General features: G+C 36.7%; 1 protein-coding gene across 2 annotated transcripts in view; it reads left to right on the top strand.

Annotated features, from left to right (window-relative positions):
- Window positions 1-22,813, top strand: part of GRM8 (glutamate metabotropic receptor 8) — a 1,023,203-nt gene that overhangs the window by 454,956 nt on the left and 545,434 nt on the right. For both annotated transcript variants that reach the window (XM_001365949.4, XM_056799656.1), the window contains exons 4-6: window positions 15,904-16,039; window positions 16,495-16,649; window positions 20,493-20,630. In XM_001365949.4, coding sequence (XP_001365986.1) covers window positions 15,904-16,039; window positions 16,495-16,649; window positions 20,493-20,630 — 429 coding nt within the window. The remainder of the gene's footprint in view (window positions 1-15,903; window positions 16,040-16,494; window positions 16,650-20,492; window positions 20,631-22,813) is intronic.

The raw sequence follows: 22,813 nt of genomic DNA, 5'->3' as shown, positions 1-22,813 counted from the left end.
GGTCTGACATGTATACTATTCTGTGTTTACCCAATTTACTTATGGTTTCCTTCTTTATGTTTAAGTCACTCACCCATTTTGAATTTATCTTGGTGTAGGGTGTGAGGTGTTGATCTATTCCTAGTCTCTCCCACACTGTCTTCCAATTTTCCCAGCAGTTTTTATTGAATAGTGGATTTTTGTCCCAAAAGCTGGGATCTTTGGGTTTATGGTATACTGTCTTGCTGAGGTCGCCTTCCCCCAGTCTATTCCACTGATCTTCCTTTCTGTCTCTTAGCCAGTACCAAATTGTTCTGATGACTGCTGCTTTGTAATATAGTTTAAGGTCTGGGACTGCAAGGCCCCCATCATATGTGTTTTTTTTTTCATTATTTCCCTGGATATCCTTGATCTTTTGTTATTCCAAATGAATTTTGTTATGGTTTTTTCTAAATCAGTAAAGAAATATTTTGGGAGTTCAATGGGTATGGCACTAAATAGATAAATAAATTTGGTTAGGATGGTCATTTTTATTATATTGGCTCGTCCTATCCATGAGCAGTTAATGTTTTTCCAATTGTTCAAGTCTAGTTTTAGTTGTGTGGAGAGTGTTTTGTAGTTGTGTTCATATAGTTCCTGTGTTTGTCTCGGGAGATAGATTCCTAGGTATTTTATTTTGTCTAAGGTGATTTTGAATGGGATTTCTCTTTCTAGTTTTTGCTGCTGAGCTGTGTTGGAGATATATAGAAAAGTTCATGACTTATGTGGATTTATTTTGTCATTGATTACCTTTTGAGAGAGCATTTTGAGTAAAATGATGGGAAGTGGATACCGGATTGCAAAGAGTGGAGTGCTAAGTGGGTGGTGAAGGAGTAATGCCTGTGAGTATAGACCCTTCTTTGATGAAATTTAATGGAGTAGAGATGGAGAGCAGAGAGGTCAGTAGCTTCATGAAATAACAGGGTCTTCAGTGTTTATAGACTCTCAGATATTGCTTGGGTTTTTTTTTTTTTCCATTGCAAGTATAAAGGACATTTTATCTTTAGTTAAGAGATGGTGATCTTGGTAGCTAGACTCTTATCCTTGCTGTTTTGATTGGCTATTGTTTCTTGTTTCAGGTAAAGCATTCTTCAGTGATGCAAATATATCATGTCTGCAGCATTGAGCCTCTATGCCTAATGGGTATTAAGAATACAACCTGTCCTTTACCATCTTGGTTACCTATTAATTCTGTAATAGATTTAATTCAATGGCTTGATACCTTTTATTTTCTTTTTCTATCCAGAGGCATTTCAATCACAAACAATGTGAAGCAATGGTTCCCAAGGCTAATTCTATCTCACACTAAAAGAATTTTCTCAATTACAAGTTTCTTTTCTTATATATTCTGCTCAGGTTAGGCATTTAAACATCTCAGAGGCAATAAGTTTTTATTCTTAGTTCTTCTAAACACATCCTTGGTCTAATTCCCTAGGAATTTACTTAATCACAACGAAATAAACTAACAAAAAACCCTCCACAATACCACCTCATTCAAGAACTGTCAGTATTGTCTCAACAATCCTTGAAAAGGGGTAAAAGTTTCTACTTGACTAAGAGCCTTCACAAAATGTCAATACTGTCTTTGATTCCTTATTTTTCCCTTGTCTATACTCTATTCTCTGCTTAGGTCAGGCATTTTAAGGCCCTCCCCTTTTCCCACAAATATCTCTCATTCTCTTCCATCCATTCCTACTCTTACCATGTATTTTCAGGTTTCACTGCATCTTGCTTGGACTATTGCAACAACCTTCTTTTACCTGGGATTCCTAATTGTAGCTGTTTTTCACTCCAATTGTTAAGACACCTTGATACCAAATTAATATTCTTAATGGTTCTGATTATATCATATTTTTGGCTCTATAACTTTCAAATCTTTCCCATTACCCACAGAATGAAGTACTAATTATTCAGCATTTAAGATCCTTCACAAAATTAAAAAAATTGGTTCACTTTTGTTCCAGCCTCCAGAAATATTAATCAACTGTGCATGCTTTGGTTTTGCTAGTTTATTTAATATTAGTGTGTAAGCTAGAATAGTTGTTCTGTTTATTAGAATATTTTTTAAATACTACCTTAGTTATAGAGCACTTGAAGATGTTCAAAGCACTTGCCTCTAAACTCCCCAGGCAGTAAAGTTGTATGCCATTAAGTGAATGTACATAAGACTTTGAGTGTTCTGGATTCAATTCCCAGTTATACCATTCACTAAATATCTGGCATTAGATAGACCATAAAAAGAAGAAAAACCCCAACAACTTATTTCCATCTTAGAATCAATACTAGGAATTGATTTCAATGCTGGAGTGCTAAGGGCTAGGCAATTGAGGCTAAGTGACTTGCCTATGGTCACACATCTAAGAAGTGTCTGAGGTCAGTTTTGAACCCAGGACCTCCCATCTCTAGGCCTGGCTCTCAGTCCACTGAGGCACCTATCTGCTCCTTAGGCTATTTTAAAAACCTCTTTAGGCTTTTAAAATTAATCTATAAACAAGGCTGGAGGTGAAGGATTGAACTCAATCTCCTTTGTCATTTTTTTACCCATTATTTGGAGGGTGGTGGGTTGGAGAAGATACAAGAATTATGGAGACAAATTTGGAATGTATTGCAATAATCCAGATGACAGATGATGAGTTATTGAATATATTGGAATCTGAAAGTTGTGGAGTAGAATCAAGACTTAGCAATTGGTTGGATAGGGTGATGAGGAAGAAGGCAGCTTAAAGTTTAAGTATGAATTCCTAAATATGGGAAGCAGGAATGATGTTAAACACAAAAGTAATAGAGAACTCAGGCTTCATAGAGGAAGATCCACATTTCTGGTTTTTGACATATATTTGTGATACTAGAATAGAGTGTTGTAGAGCAGATTGTTGATACAGGACTGGATTTCTGAGCAGAGATTGTACTAAATGCACAGATATGGGCATCATCTGTATAGAAATGATCATTTAAAACCCATAGGAGTGGATGAAAGAGAGGTGAAAGGGAAGAAAAGAAGGACTTGGACTAATTCTTGTGGGAAGACTCATAGTCAGGGTCTGGGGAAATGATGCTGAATCAACAGAGATTGAGAACACTTTCTCAGTGGGAGAACTAAGGGAGAGTAGTGTCATGGAAACTAAGGGAAAACAGCAATATGGAAGGTAGAATGATTGACTGTCAAAACCTGTAGTGAGATTTTGAAGAATGAGGACTGATGAAATAAGCAGTTAAGGTAGTACTGAAAGTCCTTGAGAGGGCAGTTTCTATAAAGTGGTGAGTTCAGAAACCATATTGCAACAGTTTAAGGAGAGATTGGCTTATGTGAATGTGGAAAGAGCACATGTGTACTTATTTTCCTAGGTGTTTGGCAGTGCAAATGTGGTGGAATTTATGAGGGGATCTTATAGCAAATGACATTGTTTTTGTTGTCCTTGAATTTAAGAGTGTTAGAGACCTGGACAAGTTTGTAGGGCAGCAAAGGAACTGGTAAACAGTAGTTATAGGGAGAGAGAAGGAATGAGAGACTGAAGGCGTATACTCTCAGAAGACACAAGGGATGGACTTGAGGGCCCAAATAGAGAGCTTAGTCTTGGTAAATGCCAATTCTTCTCCAGGGAATGGAGTAAAAGAGATGTGTGAGGATGTAGAGGAGGTAAATAGTGAAGATTAGGGAGCTCACAACAGATAGCCTTTATACTCTTAGTAAAGCAAAAGGTAAGAGAAAGAATAGAAACAGCCTTGGGAGATCTGAGAGAAAAGTTTGGAAGAGTTGGTATATGGGTCATGACAGTTAATCTAGACAGAACAAAAGGATTGTCATTAAGCAATGTGGTCCTAGTTAAGCTTAATTAAAATAAAGTTTCCTTGGCCCTTCTGCTGCATGTGAGTAGGTATGGAAAAAGTTAATGATGGTTGACCACATCTTGGCAGTATGTGAAAGGGGAAGGTTAATGTTTTATAGAACTTAATGAGTGTAGTTTTAAGGTGGAAAAGGGAAGAAAATGGGCTCAGAGCAGTAGTGATGGGTTTGAAAAATAGGGTATAACTAGAAACCACAAATTAGTATAAAAGATGGATTTAGAAGGAATGAGGCCAAAGGAGAAATGGAAGAACAGGGAACTTAATGAGAATGGGGAATTTCTGAATTTAAGAAAGGGAGGACAGAAAAGGGAATGAACATTTAAATAGCACCTCCTATATGCCAGACACTCTGTTAAGCACTTTTACAAATATCTAATTTGATCTTCACAACAATCCTGTGAGGTAGAAGTTATTAATTATTGCTTATTCATCCTATATGTGGCTTGTTTTATATACATTTGTTTACACATTATCCTTTCCATTAGATTGTAAACTCCTCCAGGACAGAACCTGTCTTTTGTCTCTCACTCTCTCTCTCTCTCTCTCTCTTTTTTTTGTATCCTTAGAGTTTACCACAGTACCCAAATATACACTTTTTTATTTATTGAATGAGGCACATGAAGGTGCGGTGACTTTCCTAGGGTCAGCTAGCCACTAAGTGACTGAGGCTGAATTTCAACTCAGGTCTTCTTGACTCCAGGTCCACTGCTGTATTCACTTCACTGCCCAAAAACCACAAAGGAGGCACAGTTTGGGGTGATGATGAGGTGAGGTACAAGAATCTTAGCTTCTGTCAGTGGCTGAGGTAAAGATGTAAAACAAGGGGGTTAAGGTGGCTGCTGAATTGAAAGACTAGAGTTGTGTTGGCAAGGATGTGGCATGCTGGAAGGGGCTGCTCATTCCCCCTTTCCACAGCACCTAAGGACATTTTTTGCATGCCTCACCCTTCTGTCCAACTAAATCAATGTGAGCACTTCCTGGCTCTGGCTGGTCTCTGGGTGTATTCAAGGGGTCATTAATTTGTATTCAAGGAGTTCTGTCAGTATAGAGAGGGGGAAAGAGAGGAGAACCTCCCTTTTCAAAATTGGGGTTTAGGGGAGATAGCTGATGTTTAGGGTTGACTCAGAATGAGGAGAGGGGGTTTGAAGATTTTCCCCCTTCTGCCTTCCCTCCTTAGCTAAGGCTGCTCTCCCAGATTCACTCTTGTCCTTCTTGTCCCCCCTTCACTACTTGAGACCAAAGGGTCTCCCCTTGATCTGTTCACTCACACTTGATTCACAGCTTGGGGAAAAGATAACTACTTTAATGTCAATTAACTCAATCAGGGTAATACAAAGGAATAACTAAATGACAGGGAGAAGATTGGGAATGGATAGTGGGGAAAAGGGGGGTTCCTGACTCTATCTAAACCTTTTCCCCTCCCTCCTCAAGTTTTGGGGGAACTCAGGCTTTGGCAGCCTGAGCCCCCTGAAAGTTAGGTTGACTCACCCTTGGTTTGGCCTCTTGGCCACAGTTCAGACTCAAGATATGACAGATATTTAAAATGTCTTTCTCAGGTTGCCTCTTAAATAGTCTTTTCAATTGGGAAATGTTGGGGGGAAAGATTTCCAGTCACCAGAAGGAAATGTGGGTAACCCTCAGGAAAAAAGTCTTTTTCAACCTTCTCTCTTTGGCATCTCCTGACTGAGAGCCCAACTGTTCTTCCCACCAGAATCTTCTCCTCAAGATTCCAATCCCCTGGGGCCCCTCCCCCATTTAGGCAATCAGTTTCACACCCTTTTCAGCCTGGTACTTTTCTTATGTGCCAGCCTCTGTCACATGGGGTAATGCAGGGAGGAGGTATGCTCCTAGGCAGCTTGAAGGTGCAGTTTGGGCATGCTATCTCTAAAAGATTTACCAGTGCTGGACTAGAGTGATTGAGGGGAAGCTATCTTGTGTGTAAAATCCTCACAGAGCATGGTGGGATTTGGACTGAAAAGAAACAGAGAGCCACTGTTTATACTCCTTGACAGGGGAGGGATGACTACCTGAATGCTCATTATTAGAAAGTTAGTTTTGGGATCTGACTGTCTTTCTAGCTGTGTGTCTTTGTGGACATTCCACGAACTAGTCTGCTTTGAGGCTAATGGATACTTTGCTGCTGGCTTCTATCTAAAGAAGATTTTGAGACCTAAACTGGTCTTCACTACATTAAGAATAATATACTGGGGTACAGTTAGGTGCTCAGTAAATTGAGAGGCAAGCCTGGAAATGGGACATACTGGGTTCAGATTTGGCCTTAGACACTTCCTAGCTGTGTGACTCTGGGCAAGCCACTTAACCCCCCCACTGCTTAGTCCTTACCACCCCTCTGCTTTAGAAGCAATATTTCTTATTGATTACAAGACTGAAAGGTAAGGTTTGTTTCTTTTTTCTTTCAAAAGATATGCTGGTAGAATCATAGCATTTTTAGAGCTGGCTGTCCCTAGCTGAGACTTTGAAGGAAGTGAGATAATCGAGAAGCTTTCTTTCTTCATCCTTTTGCTTTTGAGACATGTGCTAGTTTTCAATAAACATTGAACAGAAGCAAACAAAAATCACAGATTTTTTTTTTCCTATTTCAATTCCCTTGAATCACACTCCTTTACCTGATCTCTCTGGAAAACTGAATGATTCCTGATTGGATTAGAAAAAAAAAATGAAAGATAAAGTATTTGGAATCAGAAAATCAATGCATTTGCTGCTAGAAAAGAAGAAAAATAAGTATGTTATTCTCCTAATACATTGAGGTTAACAATACGATTTTCATAACTCATGTGAGAGAAGTAACACACAGGGTCCACTTTGAGCTGAGAACTCACACACTTTAATCCTGCTATGAACTTTGCTGGCAAGTCCCAATTGTGCACCACATGAGCAGGTGAAAATATTATTGCAAGGGGTGTGATTACACTTATTTGAACCCTAGAATAAATTTTGCTTAAGCAGTAATAATTGCATGAGGTAAATGTGTTATTTTACTTATACTTCCTGAGAAATTTAAAAACAATCCAGCCTGACAAGTATATTGGTGGTAAGAATATACTTGTTCTTGATTTTCCTTTATAATTTCCATCTGATTGCTGCTGATACATTCATACAAATAATTAAAAAGATATGGCTTCTTTTTCCTCTTCTCTATTACTTGATTTTAACTATGATGAACATTTTCTTACATCCTATTTTCAAAACCCATAAGGTTTTATAACAGAATATTTTAAAATCCAAAGATCACAGTCTTTTCTGCTATACATGTCTGACAAGTTGAACAAAAAGGATCTGGTTTTGATTTACCTGAGGACCTTGAAGTAATGAAGGTATTCTGTGCATAGGTAGCAACCATGCTTTGTTTCATTAAAATGTACATATGTAGTTACAATGAATTTAATGCTATTGAAGGTATTTTCCATAGCACTATCATAGCTAGAATTATATGTATAAATATATATGTGTATATAGGTAGACATGTATAATTTCTTTAGATTTTTCACTTTTTATGGTATTCATTAATAATTACCTTTAAGAACTACCAAATTTCCCATTTTCTTTGTTCAGTTTCCCAATAATAATAACCAACCTTCCTTCCTTTCTTCCTCCCTCCCTTCCTTTCTCACTCCTTCCCTCCCTCCCTTCCTCTTTCACTCCTTCCCTCCCTCCCTCTCTCCTTCCTTTTCTTTCTTTCTTTCTTTCTTTCTTTCTTTCTTTCTTTCTTTCTTTCTTTCTTTCTTTCTTTCTTTCTTTCTTTCTTTCTTTCTTTCTTTCTTTCTTTCTTTCTTTCTTTCTTTCTTTCTTTCTTTCTTTCTTTCTTTCTTTCTTTCTTTCTTTCTTTCTTTCTTTCTTTCTTTCTTTCTTTCTTTCTTTCTTTCTTTCTTTCTTTCTTTCTTTCTTTCTTTCTTTCTTTCTTTCTTTCTTTCTTTCTTTCTTTCTTTTTCTCTCTCTGCAAGGCAATATGCTAGGTCCTGAGAATACAAAGAGAGTGTTAAAACAGTTTCTGTTCTCAAGCAATTCACTATATACTGAGAAGCATGAAGGGTGGATAAATATGTGGATAAATAAGTACAGAGTAATTTCCAGAAGGAGAGAGAGTTAACAATTGGGGAAAATAGGAAAACCTTTTTTTTTTTTTGAGGGAGGAGGAAGAGTTGGTACTTTGAGTGGTCTTAAGAAGGATTCTAAAAGGAAGAGGTGTATCGATAGTGCATTCTAGGCCCTGGGAGCTATCCGAGCTAAGGCAAGAAACTGGAAAAGGAGATGTAGTATGTTATGTTGTATAGGCAATAGCAAGTAGCACAGAGGACTCTTATAGCATTGTATGTATTTGGTATATGGAGCTCATGATTTCATTGACATAAGCAACTTCAACAAGGAAACTACCTCTACCAATGTAGGTCAGCACCTTTGCAGCAATTTGTAGTCTTCAAGCACTGCTTAGAAAACCAAGAATTGAGTGCTTTGCCCAGAGTTCCATAGCTAGTATCTGTCAGATTTAGGGTTTGTACTCAGGTCTTCCTGGCTTTGAAGTCAACATTTTAGTAAAATGACAAAACTGCTTCTCATTGTGTATATGTATGTATATGTTTTATATACTAATGTGGGTATACAGATGTCTCATCCAGGTATCCATACTTTCTATAACTGTATTTCAGTAGAATTGATTTCCTGTTACCCCACTATACAATATAAGCCCTTTAAAAGCAAGACTATATCTTTCTGTCCTTAATCCCTACCATTGTATGTGATTAATACACAATTGATTTACAGTCATAGAGCCCTTATTTCTTCTCTTTTTTTTCTGCTACATTTCTTGTTCTCTGGTATTGTTATGCAAATATTTCTTGCTTCATGCAAAACTGAGTTCCTTTACTTAACCTCTTTGTCAAGTAGAATTTTAGATCTGGAAGGTACCCAAAGAGTATGATCCTGGCAAATCAATTATTCTCTCAATTTTCTCATTTTAACATGTGAATATTGCCACTTAGACAATTTATCTCAGAGGGTCATTGTTTTGAAACTGCTTAAAGTGCTTTGAAAATGAGGACTATTTTTATTGCCTAGTGGAAACCCCTATCTTGGGCATAAAGAATCAAGAACTGAGGAACAGAAACAACTTACTCAAAATCACTTTGGTTCTACTGATTATTTGCTTCCTAATTTTTCCACTCTATCAGAATTTTGCATGGGAATGTGTATGCTCAAATCAAATGCCATTTTCCCATTAACTTATATCACCCTTTCTAGATACTTTATCTTAACTTCTGATTGATTTTCCAATTAAGTCTCTCTTTTCTCAAAGGATTGCTACCTATACTGGATGATTGTGAAGAAAAAACTTTGTGAATTAGTAAAGCATTATATAAAATGAGAGTCAGCATTGGGGTAGCTGATACCTAGGTTTCGGAACCTGCCTATGGCACATACTATCTGCGTGATGATGGTATATCACTTATCTTCCCAGAGTTCTAGACAAGTCTGTAAATTATCAATGATTGGTAGAAGAGGTTTCTATACCAACAAAACAATGAAATCCTTAGTCTGGACAATAATACAAATATATTTTCCAGTTCTCATTCTCTTTGTACCATGGCAGCATAGTACATTGAAAAGAATAGTAGCTCTAGATCAGCAGTTCTCAACCTGTGGGTCGCCACCCCAGTGGGGGTTGAATGACCAAAGCACAGGGGTCGCCTAAAGCCATCAGAAAATACATATTTCCGATGGCTTTAGTGGCTGAGAAATCATGCTACTTTACAGCAAGATCTTGGAAAGAATGGGGACCTTGCTGCCCGCACATTGTACTAATATTAGTTACCTATCAGCAGCCCTTCCCTTATGAGGCACGATAGATTTACACTGTTGCCTGGAGATCGGACTCAAACAGAGACCCAGAGAGAGCACCTGGGTGCTGGCTCTGGAGGGGTTAAGAATGAGTCCTGGAACAGATAACTCCTGGAGCGGATAACGGAGCTGAGTAACCCCACCAAATTGAAGCCTCAGCTCAAGCTGGAGGGAGACAACAAGAAGAAGAAGGCAGCATCTGCAGACCCCCTCCCCAGGCAGGATTTACCTCCCGCCCCAGTGCTCAGGCTGCCTCCTGCTGGATTAATATTTCTCAAAATATAATTAAATATTGTTTTTGTGATTAATCACTATGTTTAAATTATGTTTGATTTGTAGCAATGAGAATACATAATGCATATGAGGTATTTGCATTCTGAATCATAACTGTGGCAAAATTACAGTTTTGAAGTAGCCACCAAAATAATTTTTTGGTTTGGGGTCACCGCAACATGAGGAACTGTATTGCGGGGTCACAACATTAGAAAGGTTGAGAACCACTGCTCTAGAGTCAGAAGCCTTAAGTTCAAGTCTAACTTCTGATATTTCATTCTTGTTTGATGCAAGTCTTAATCTACCCAAATCCTCAATTTCCTCAAGTAGAAAATGAGAAAGTTGGCCTAACTAGTCTCTGAGGTCCTTTTTATCTTGAAGTCTAAGCTCTCATTTCCATTTTATAAGGACTGGTAAGTAGTCCTTTATATTCTCTTACAAAGCAATCTATTGTATTGTAGTGTTCTATTTCTTGCCCTGAAAGATAAGATGACTGATTTAAATTTCCTATGCTTCATGTAGAGTGAGTTTTGCAAATGTGACTTCTCAGATCTCAGGTTTTTCAGAGGTGTATTGATTCAAAGGATTGTAAGCAGTCCAAATTGTGAATTCCTGAAATGGCCATGTAGCTCAAACTTGGGATTCATTGATCTAAGCCATTTAAGTATGTTTATGGCACCTGTCCCACCACTGCTATTAGCAATAGATCAGAGGATAGGAGCTGAATTATTTTGTTCTTCCTTATGACTTGCCAGTGATGGAGATGCAGAAATGGAAGCACAGATGGGTATTAGCTCATGGGGCACACTGAATCATAAGTTCTGGTTTAAAAAAAAAAAACAACTATTGGTTCCTGTCTCTATGGAAGCAGCAAAACAATTTTTGGGTGATAAAAACATGACTTTGTAGGTGATCTTTGCTAGATGCCAAAAATTTTGATTTTGTAATGAGACTTTCCTATGCTCTAAATAACTCATGAAACTTTAGGAAAATCTCTTGAGATGATTAAATTAATCCCTTGGGACTTAAAAAGCATTCTCTCTGCATAGATCTCAATTCTGTTTACAAACAGCTATTCCCTTGAGATTTTTTTAGCCTTTGCATTTATTTTGTTTTGCCTTTCAATCATTTTTCAGGCATGTCCAGGCACTAATCTTGTAGTAAGGTCAAGAATTTGTCCATGTGATTGAAAAAAAATATTCCTCAAATTGATAAGTGTCAGAATGGTAAAGTGCTAACCTTAGACTCAGCAAGTCTTGGGTTAAAGCCCTAACTCAGAAATCTACTATGAGTCCATGTGAATGTTTCTTAGCCAAGGGGATCAGGCAACTCTCTAAGATGTCAAGGTCCAAAGTAGTTGCTGATCTACACTGGTTGAAAGAATTTCCATACTGAGGTTCTCATGTAGAGACCAAACCAAATATTTGCAACAAATACAATAGCAGCAGCAACAACAGTGATGCTCAGTTTGGTTCTAAGGGAAAAACACAAAGTTGACAAATAAACCTTTGGGGCATTTTAAAAGGTTACACCATCTCTAGCTATACCATTTCCCCATTCTCTCTCCCCCCCCCCCCATTAAATCCATTTCCTTCCCTCTATACATATAAACATGTTGCTGTTAAGTTTTTTCAGTTGTATAAAACTCTTTGTGACCCCTTTTGGGCGTTACCATTGCCTTCTCTAGCTCACTTTATGTATGAGGAAACTGCAGCAAATAGGATTAAGTGAGTTGTCCAGGTCAGACTTGAACTCAGGAAGATGAGTCTTCCTTACTTCAGCTCTAACCCTCTATCCATTGCTTTACCTATCTACCCCCATACAAACATACACATTCATATACATTTTCAGAATTAGTGTTAATTCAGACAATTTGATTATAAAGTTAGTCGGGATATTTTGTGTCACATAGACAAAACTTCTAAATTGTGATTTTTTAAAATTTAACTTAATTAAAAAATATTTTTCCATGGTTTCTCCCTCCCCTCTTCCCTTCCCCATTCCTGAAGCTGACAAGGAATTCCACTGGGTTAACAGTCAAAGCCTATTTCTATTTTATTCATTTTTGTAATAGACTAATCTTTTAAAATCAAACCCCCAAATTACATACCCACATAAACAAATGATAAATCATATATTTTCTTCTTCATTTCTTCTCCAACCATTATTTCTCTAAATGTGGATAGCGTTCTTTCTCATAAGTCCCTTGGGATTGTCCTGGATCATTGCATTGCTGCTAATAGCAAAGTCTATTACATTTGATCATCTCACTTATCATATACAATATTCTCCTGGTTCTATTCATTTCACTCTGCATCAGTTCATGGAAGTCTTTCCAGTTCTTATAGAAATCAAGCAATTTCTTATTCCTTATAGCACAATAGTATCTATCACCATCATATACCACAATTTGTTCAGCCATTCCCCAATCGAGGGAAATCCCTTCATTTTCTTTCTTTCTTTTTTTTTTTGCCACCACAAAAAGCAGAGCTATAAATATTTTTGTACAAACAGGTCCATCCCCATTTTTTTTTATCTCTTTGGGATACAAAACTAATAGTGGTATTGCTGGATCAAAGGGCAGGCACTCTTTTAAAACCCTTTGGGCATTAATTCTAAATTGCCTTCCAGAATAGTTAGATTATGAATTGTGTTTTTTAAAAGAATTTTTATAGATCATCTGATCACTTTAGTCTATAAACATCTCTTCCTTCCTAGAAGTACTGATTTCCTCTACTTTTTTGGAATCTAGTGCTCATTCATTGGTATCAGAATGTCTTTTAAAGGATCACAGAGAGATCTTTCCATTATTTTGGTTTTCCTAACTCCATTCAAGGCTCAGTTCAGACTTTAGCTTCTTTAAAGGTCTTTGCTGATTTCCTCAGTCATTACTGCCACCATCACTGTGTATTTTTTTAGATATACCTTTTCTTTACTCACCTCTCAATATCTGTCTTGCCCCTTTGCCTCCAAGGAGAACCCAAAATCCTTGAAGGCAAGGACTTGTTTCATTTTTGTATTTTTTATCCCCAAGGCCAAGCACATTGCCTATTATGTAGCAGACACCTAATGATTACATCTTGACTGATTATTGATCATTTTGCATTTTTGAACTTAATTATATTCTATTTTGTCATATAATTTTTATTCTCTTGGGCTGTTGTTTAACTGATATCATTTTTGTGTGTATTTCTCTGATAGTCAACTTCCTGAGAGGTAGGACTCTGCATTAGCCTTTTCAGTATCTCCCGTAGTGCCTAGCTCAGTTCTTTCCACATTTTTTGTTGTTGAATTGTTTCAGTTGGATCCTACTCTCCATGACCCCACTGGCTTAACAAATGTTTGTTCAGTGAATGTATGAGTTATATGAATGAAGTGATGGACTGTTTGGGGCATGTATAAATATATACTATGAATCAGTGTCAAGTCCTGGAATGGAATCCCAAGCTCCTCCTTCCTTTCTTCTGAAAAGTTAAATACAGTCCATGTCTTCATAGAATACCCATAATTATATAACTTCTCCTCCCAGAAAAATAAATGCAGACCAGGCTGACAGAGACAAGGTGAAGGAAAGGGATGAGCAATTTCGTGGTGAATTCAAGCAGGATAAATACCCAACCCAGATAATTCAGGACTACGCATCTCTGTCTGCATTGCCTGTCTACCTTGTTTAAAGTTGTCACTGAATATTTTTTTTCAGGCCTTCAGTTACTTTGCTAGAAAGCCCTGCTATGCAGTGAATAGTGATTTCAAAATGCTATTCAAGATAGAATAGGTTTTCAAAAGGATGCTTAAGTAATTAAGTCAATTTAATTAAGTCTGTAGTAATAATTTGCAAAGGCCAGTGTATTGTTCCCAGGAGAAGGTTACAGTTCTAGTGTCAAGTTTCATAGTTACATGATGTGTCTTCCTTCCTTCCTTCCACTCTAGCTACTTAAGCAATAGTGAAGATACATCCCCAATCCATAAATGGGTTATGGTCTAAATATTTAAGACTATTCTTTTAAAAGCCAGAATATCTTCTTGAAAAACAATATTATAAGTAGTATTTGACTTTCAGCTATTTCTTAACTCCTCAAGTTGGTTAATTCTTCTTTATTTTAAATCTTTATTTCCTGTGTTGGTACTATGATAGAAGAGCAGTAAGGGATAGGCAATTGAGATTAAGTGCCTTGCCCAGGGTCTTACATCTAGGAAGTGTCCAAGGCCAAATTTGAACTCAGGACCTACCATCTCCAGGCCTGACTTTCTATTCACTGAGTTTTACCTAACTGGTTAATTCTTTCAGTCTATAGAAACACTGATTATAGATTTAAGGGTAGGAAGGGAACTCAAATGTCCCTCATTTTACAACTGAGGGAAGGAAGTTGAATAACCATGGCCAGGATTACAGTGGAAGTGGCACCTCTGATTCCAAATTTTTCCATTGTACCATATTAATCAATGACTATTATAGTTGGCACAGTGGTGCATTGGTCTTGGAGTCAAGAAGACCTGAGTTCAAATCTGCACACAAACACATGTTAGCTGTGTGACCTTGGACAAGTCACTTAAACCTGTTGGCTTCAGTTTCCTTATCTGTAAAATGACCAGAAGAAGGGAATGGTAAACCCTCCAGCATTTTGGCCAAGAAAACCTCAGGCAGGGTCACGAAAAGTTAGATAGGAAAGAATGACAACAAAATTGGAACTAATGCACCAACCTCATTAATGTATTGATAATCTTAAGATTCCCCATTGTCTCTCTCTAATTCCTCCAATGATTTGGAATATTTCTCCAAGATGCAAGAGAAGAAATTATGATGTAGTGGCTTGAGGACTGAATGTGTACTCAAAGGACCTGGACTTGTATCTAGCCTCTCTCATTTATTACCCTTTGAGAAGTTACTTAATCTTCCTCGGTCTCATAGTTGGCAAACCTATGGCACACATGCTAGACAGACAGAAGGGGCAGCTCCCTCCCCCTGTTCCACAGGTGTCTAAGGGCATTTCTCCCATCACCCACTCCTTTCCCCAGCAGCCCAATGGGAGCTCTTCCTCCCACCCCTGTCTGGGACAAAGGGGATGGGACTCACATGAGGTTTGAGGGTTGCAATTTGGTCACTCGGTCTCTAAAAGTTTCACCATCACTGAACTAGATGACATCTAAAGTTTCTTGTAGCCCTTTATCCTTCCCTGCTTGATAGGGAAGAAGATCATAGAAAGTTTGAAAGAAGTAAAAGACATCTTCCTCTTTCCCCCTTCCCAAGCATTTTCCTTTAGTGATAAGGGGGAGCCTTTCTTTGCTACTGTGATGAATAAAACCCTATAAAACATCTCTACTCATAATGACTTCCAATATAAGGAACATTCTCAAGTCCCAGATTGTCTGTTACTGACTTCCTGACTAGCAGACCCCTTGGAGGAAGGCTACGCTGAGTACTTTTGATCATAGAATAGATGGAACTTAATATATGATTTGTTTATTGAAGGATGGAAGTTAATTTCAAAATTCAAAGAAGGATTTTGCCTCAAGGCTTTCTCAGCAATAATTCTTGTCTGTGTCATAGTGGGGCTTAAGTAGGTTAAACTAGTTGCTATTTTCCCTTTAATTACTGAACTCTACTCATTTCATTCATGCAACCTTTTTCCATCTGTGTCAAGGAAAAATAACCCATTATTTTAGGAAAAAAGACCCCAGAACTGAGGTACAGCTATATAACTGATATTTTCATATGAAGGAAGAATTGGGTTGTCCTTAAACAAGACTGTTTCTTATAGATAAGGTCAGATACTGGAAAAGCAACTTTCCCTTTGCAGAATCATGTCTTTATAAACAACTGTCCACAATGGCTCTCCTAAAGTCACAGAATTAATTAATTAAAAAACATCAGTACATGAGCATTGCCCTCTTTTCTTTCCTTTCCTTTTGCAGGTGGTGTTTGCATTGCTCAGTCACAGAAAATCCCCCGTGAACCAAGGCCTGGAGAATTTGACAAAATCATCAAACGTCTGTTGGAAACACCTAATGCTCGGGCAGTGATCATGTTTGCCAATGAGGATGATATCAGGTACTTACTTGTTCCTTTTCTTCCTTATAGAGAAACATTTTTGGGGATCTCCATTCTTCCTTCTAATGTATGTAAAATGTTTGGATATTTAAACTATGTAAAGCAAAAAGGTTATTATAGTTCTGAAGATTAGAGTTTTAATTCTGAGTCCCCCTCAATTATCCTGTTACCCCAAGACTCAAGCTGCTCTATACTAAGACCCAAAAACTGAAAAAGAAGCAAATAAAGACAATAGGTTGAAGGATGTAACTGAACTTTAGGAGAAAGCTAATTAGCATGTATTGGAATTAAAGTCTTGACTATTTTCTTTAGGAATATGATTTAGGCATGACTGACTAAATGGGTAATAGTGGCCTATCAAGTATGTATAACCAGACCCATCTAGTGTTATAGGACTTACATTTGTTGAATTTCCTGGTAAATGCCGTAGGCTTTATTTACTTTCATTTCTACAGGCGAATATTGGAAGCTGCCAAAAAAATCAACCAAAGTGGGCATTTTCTCTGGATTGGCTCAGATAGCTGGGGCTCAAAAATATCACCGGTCTATCAACAAGAAGAAATTGCTGAGGGGGCTGTAACTATTCTACCCAAAAGAGCTTCAATTGATGGTAAGGACACATTGTCATGCCTGAGATCAACAATTGGGTGTATTTCAGTTATAGGAACTGAAGCTCAGTGGGATAAAACACGACATAATTGAAATGTAAACATTTGTAATAACTCACTCTGGTTGTATGAATATGCACAACCAGTTTCATTGTATATTGATTTAATCCACCAGTTATTAAATTAACTATGTGAGACAATACGTGTAAATATGTTATCCTATTCAAAAATAAGTCTTCCAGAAAAGTAGTATGGGATGAAAGAAAGAGGAATGTCCCTCTTGTAAGTCTAAAATGGAAGATTTTTTAATTTACTTTGAAATTGGAGATGAAAATATAGAAACTGAACATCCCCACCTCTGGTCACTTCCTCACAGGCAGGAAGGTGGGAAAGGGGATTGCTTTCCTTCTATTTTTTTGAATAGTAATAATTTTGTTTCTTTTCTTGGGCAAGTGCACAAACCATTCCTGAGAATTTTTGTGACTTTTTTATTATTTCTTCTTTTTTTCCTTTTTCCTTTCCTTTTTCTTTTCCTTTATCCTTCCCTTCCTTTCTTTTCCCCTGATCCCACCTTTCCCTCTTTTGTCTTTGATAAGTTCATTCCTGAGGTCAGTAGGAGTGAACAGAAAGGAAGCAGAGTCTTGGAAAAGCTTGGTTATAGTCAGGGAAGGTGAACCATTTGGTTTCATTTTGGAGGTAGCATGATGTTATGATGGTAAGAACACCAGATTGGGAGTCAGATGACAGTTCCAGATGACTTTTTTTAGATCTTGTCAACCTACTTTGCTTTTACTGACATGCTTCTTTCTACTTTCTTTTCTTGTTAATACCTTGCATAAGTCTAGTTCCAGCTTTGCTACTATCTTTTTGTTTTGCCTTGGATAAGTCACTTCCTTTCCTTTAGGAAATGGTATTTGGGGCAGTTGGGTAGCTCATTGGATTTAGAGCCAGGCCCAGAGATGGGAGGTCCTAGGTTCAAATCTAGCCTCAGACACTTCCCAGCTGTGTGACCCTGGGCAAGTCACTTAACCCCCAGTGCCTAGCCCTTACCACTCTTCTGCCTTGGAACCAATACATAGTATTGATTCTAAGATGGAAGGTAAGGGTTTTAATTAAGAAAAAGAAAAAAAGAAAATTGTGTTACTTTGGAAAGTTCTAAGATTCCTTCTATCTCTGAAAGTCTATGATTTTCACACAGCTTTTAAAAGTTAAAATTGCCCATTCAAAATAATAGATGGCCCTGAGTTCTGAAATAGTAATTTACTCTGAATGTTATCTTGTAAACGGTCTTCTCTCCCTATATCATAGGGCACAATCAATCTATTACACAGAATAAGTATTTATAAATAAAGGTCTGATCATCATCATAGGTATTTTTTGGGGGAGAAAGGAGTAGTCAAACTGTAATGTTTTTTTTTTTTCTGGTTCTTCCTACATTTCTTATGAACTTTTTGAATGTTAAATTCAAAATGGATATTCAAGATTATCTAGTCTATTACCCTCATTTAATACCTTGGGAAATTGAGTCTTAGAGAGGTGAAAGGACTAGGACTTGTCTAAAAATAACACAGCGAATGCATGGCAGAACAAGGTCTAGAACTCATATCTTATTTCCAACACAGTGCTCTTTCCACAATATCACAACTGGTAATAAATAGCTCACATTTATATAATGCTTTAAGGTAAATAGTCGTCTTACCATATAACCATATAACCATATAATATGGTAAAAATAACCATAAACCATATAACCATATAATCCTATGAAGTAAGTAGTGCATGGAGCAATAGATCCATTTTAAATAATGAGTTAACAGTGATATAGCATTTTATGCTTCATAATAGGCTTTACATATATCGTTTCATATGATGCTCATAACAACTCTGAGAAATAGGTAAATGCTTTCATTATTCCATTTTTACTTATGAGAAATATGAAGTTGAGATACGTGGTGACTTGCTTCAGGCACCATAACATGTAAGCATCTAAAATAGGATGCAGACTCAGGTCTTCCTGATGTTGAGACCAGAGCTCTCTCCACTATACCAAGCTGCTTCCTACTGGAAGAAACAGCCTCTCTAATCCTCCAAATGACTCGTCCATGGTTATTGTCCATGTTCAGGATCAAGAGAACATAACAGCCTAGATATAGACCAGAAATAGACTAGCAAAACCAGTCACAACTGTTGTTAATTTCTTTTTTTTTCTTTTTTTCCTTTTATTTATTTTTTCTTTTTCTTTTTCTCTTTTTTTTAGGTCAGATTATAGTGCTTGGTCATTTCAGTTACTATGGGACCTATATTATGTTTTTATTTGTTTATTTTAAGTATATTTGACTTTTTATATTTTATTTTTATTTTTTGTATCAGATTATAGTCCTTGCTCATCTCAGCTACTATTGGGCATGTATTATGTATGTGAAAATAACTAAGTATTATGTTCTTTCAGTCATTCAGTTGTTTTTATTTGCCTAAAAAAGGAAAGTGGTGTGTAAGATTAGTCCAATACCCAAGTTGTCTAGGGGTCCAAAGTGGCTTAGGACAGGCCCTTAAAGATTTGTTGGCTTCTAAATATTTTCTTCACTGCCCCTGATGTGGGTTCAGAAATTCTCAACTTCAGGATCACTCTTCTGGTTGATGACCTGGGTAGAGTTAAATAGGAGCTCATTAGAACTTGTTATTATCCATAATCACATCAGCACACATTAATTTACCAGATTACCTAGAAAATTGTGTGGGCAGAACAGGAAAATATTGAAACATTAGTTCTTCTAAGGAGAGCAGACCAAGTGGGGTTAGTAAAGCTCAGAATGAAAATTGATGGACTTCAGTCATTTAAGTAGTGTTTGACCCTTCATGACACCATTTTGGGTTTCCTAGAAAAGATACTAGAATGGTTTGCCATTTCCTGCTCTGGCTCATTTTGCAGATAGGAAATTGAAGAAACAGGGTTAAGTGACTTTCCCAGAGTCACACAGCTAGTGAGTATCAGAAGCCAAATTTGAACTCAGGTTTTTCTGACTCTAAACTTGGTGTGCTATCCACTGACCCACCTTGGTGCCCCTAGAATAAAAGTTTATATATATATATATATATATATATATATTCTATATGTATATTCTATTCTATATGTATACATATATATACATATATTTATGTGTATTTATGTATGTATGTATATGTATGTATGTATGTATATATTCAGAAGGTGGTGAGGCAAACAAAGAGGGAAAGAGGAGCTGAAGAAAGGATGGAAAGGAATACTAGAGAGAATGAAAGAATAACTATTCAAAAGAGAACTAGATAGTAAAGATGAAGTTGTTTTCATATAACTGTTACTCAGGGTCTGGACTTGCATAATGACTGAAGGTCTGTTGCCTTCCTCCTGATTTTGTCCTTGTTTTGGAGTTGGACAGTTCAGGGGATGATGCTATGGATCCTGGTGTTTTATTTTTTATTTTCATTGTATTTTGTTTCATTGTGATAGGGTGGGAGTGGAACTATGATTTCATTGGTATAGAGAACTTCCAATGGAGATACTCTTTTAAATGCAGGTGTTTACCTTCTCTTTAATTTATAGGGCCAAAGATTTGCCTGGGGAACTGAGAGTTTAAGTGATTTGTCAAAACTTGAGTCTAGATTTTCTTGACCCTGAGGTGAGATTTCTTTCGACTAGTCTATACTCCTTGCTATATATTCTTAGTGAACAGAACTGATATCTCACAGAACTCAGTAATTCACAAGTATATCTAATTCAATTTCAGTTATGCCATTAATTTTGCTTTATTTTAGAAATAGAAACATCCAAAATAACCTTTAAATAATTTCTTTTTTGTTCATTATAGGGTTTGATCGATATTTTAGAAGCCGCACTCTTGCCAATAACCGGAGGAACGTATGGTTCGCTGAATTTTGGGAGGAGAATTTTGGGTGCAAATTAGGATCACACGGAAAAAGGAACAGTCATATCAAGAAATGCACAGGTTGGATACTTGAGTATTTTATTTGAGGCTATTGTTCATAATTATATGTGAAATGAAATGCTCTTCATGAAGGACAATTGTTCCTTGTTCAAGGGTAAGCTAGAGTTAGCTCAAACAGGCTCTTGTGAACTGATTGTTAAATTTTTTTCATGAACATTTATACTTGAGAAATTGGGAATGGCTGTAAATCAGGGCTTGAGATTTTGTTGGTATTCCAGATTTAAGAAAGTGATAGAGGAAATCTAAATAATTCGGGATGAAATGTAAAAGTCTGTTATAAACACTTTTTTCCCCCAGAAAGTCACTTGTTAAATGATTACTGGTCACCTATGCTATTCTCCTATATCTCATAGAGAACCTAGTACAGAACTAATCTCATATAAAGTAATCTTACCTTCCTGACAGTATCATTAGCAATTTGTAGACAAGACTTAACAGATTTAATGGCTCAGCACTGTCTTAAGCATTATGAGTGATAAAAGAAATCTGTTAAGACATGGCTCTTGCCTACAAGGAGCTTATGATTCTGTTAGGAAGGTAAGATAAACATAATTTGATGATTCAACAAAAATGTATTACAATAATAGCACAAAAATACTAAATTTAATACAATTTAAATTATGTAGTGTATACGAGTAAATTTGGGGGGGAAGGGAGAAATGAAAGTAGGTTTAAATAGTCAGGGAAAGGTTCACAAAAGGAATGAGAATATAGTTAGACCTTAGGAAAAAGAGTAGGATTTGGCAAGATAGTGGAGAAAATTCTGTGCAAGAACACTAACAAACCAAATACTAAAATGAAAACGGTGTAAGTTCAGAAGAGTGATATCAGTTTGATTAGAGTGGAAGGAACATTTCTTTTGGGGAGGAGTGGAAAACAAGTAGGATAAATAGATTATGGTGGGCCTTAAAAGACACCTAAAATAATGGAAAGAAACCTTTTTTTGTAATTGTTCTATTGTTAAATTTTACAATAGAAATGAAAGTTAAACATCAGAACAATAATGATGCCTAGCAATCTCTAGATTAATTTTTTAGATTCTGTATTTATACAATACAAATAGTTTAAATTGTAAGGGAAGAAGTGATTGAATTAAATTAAATATCTGATTATTTTACAAGTAAATGGCTATTCAAACTCAGCTGCCAATCTTAGAAATATCATCTGATTAAGTTTAAATTGTGTCTCCCCCACCCCTTTCCAAATTGTGTGAGAAGACATAACCTTAATAGCAGTAGCTTTGGGCATACTGAATGAATATGTCATCTGTGAATATGGAATCTAACTGTTGAATTTTCATGGATTCTGAATTCTGGCCATGTCTTTGGCTATTGTTGGAATTGTAATAACCTGCCAGATTTGAGGTATTTCAGTAGTATAACAAAAAGGCTGTTGACTTGACATGCTAGACCAGATACACCCCTGAGGTAACTGCATTAGGAAACAGATTTTAATGAAAATTCCATTATGACTGTTCCTGAAATAAAATGATTCTTCAGAATGATGCGTCACCAGAAGAAAATCAAAGAAATATATACCTGGATCTTATTATTATGGTTATTATTATGATTGTCAGCAATGGCCCTTATTATATATATATAATGGTTGTTGAGGAAAATTCTCCAACAGGTGCTAAAGGTGTTTGTGTTCTGAATGCTATCGTATCTAGTTTCCGTATCCATTTTTAGTGAGGAAATAAGGTCATCTAACATACTATTGATCAAAATGCTTGGGAGAGTGAAGATTACAGGGCACTTTAAAGTGTCCCTGCTCCATAGTTCAACATTGATTTTTATCTCCAACAGCCTTGTCCTTGCTTAACTAGAAATGTATTTATGAGTAGATGTCTAATTCAAATTTGAATTCAAATTTTGTGGTGGTTTTGAAAGCTTTAGGGAGGTCTTTGAGAATGGAGAATCTTTAACTTATCTTTGCCATATCCACATTAACAAAACAAGCAAGTTTCATATTATCATGTTAGTAACACTTCCCATTTGGCAATGCTGGTCTCCCAACACTTGTACTGCCTTTGGGGGCCACGTCTGGATGACAAATTAACATGGATAAAAGCTTAGTTCTCATAAGCTTGGGAACATCTTTCTTATCAGCCCTCTATAGCTAGAGATCTATGAATTTTTATACAACGTACCTTCAGGAAAAAAGGCAAGACAATCTCTGAAAGT

Source organism: Monodelphis domestica, chromosome 5 (assembly GCF_027887165.1).
Source record: "Monodelphis domestica isolate mMonDom1 chromosome 5, mMonDom1.pri, whole genome shotgun sequence".
In the NCBI taxonomy this organism is placed as follows: domain Eukaryota; kingdom Metazoa; phylum Chordata; class Mammalia; order Didelphimorphia; family Didelphidae; genus Monodelphis; species Monodelphis domestica.
This window is presented reverse-complemented; position numbering and strand designations above follow the sequence as displayed.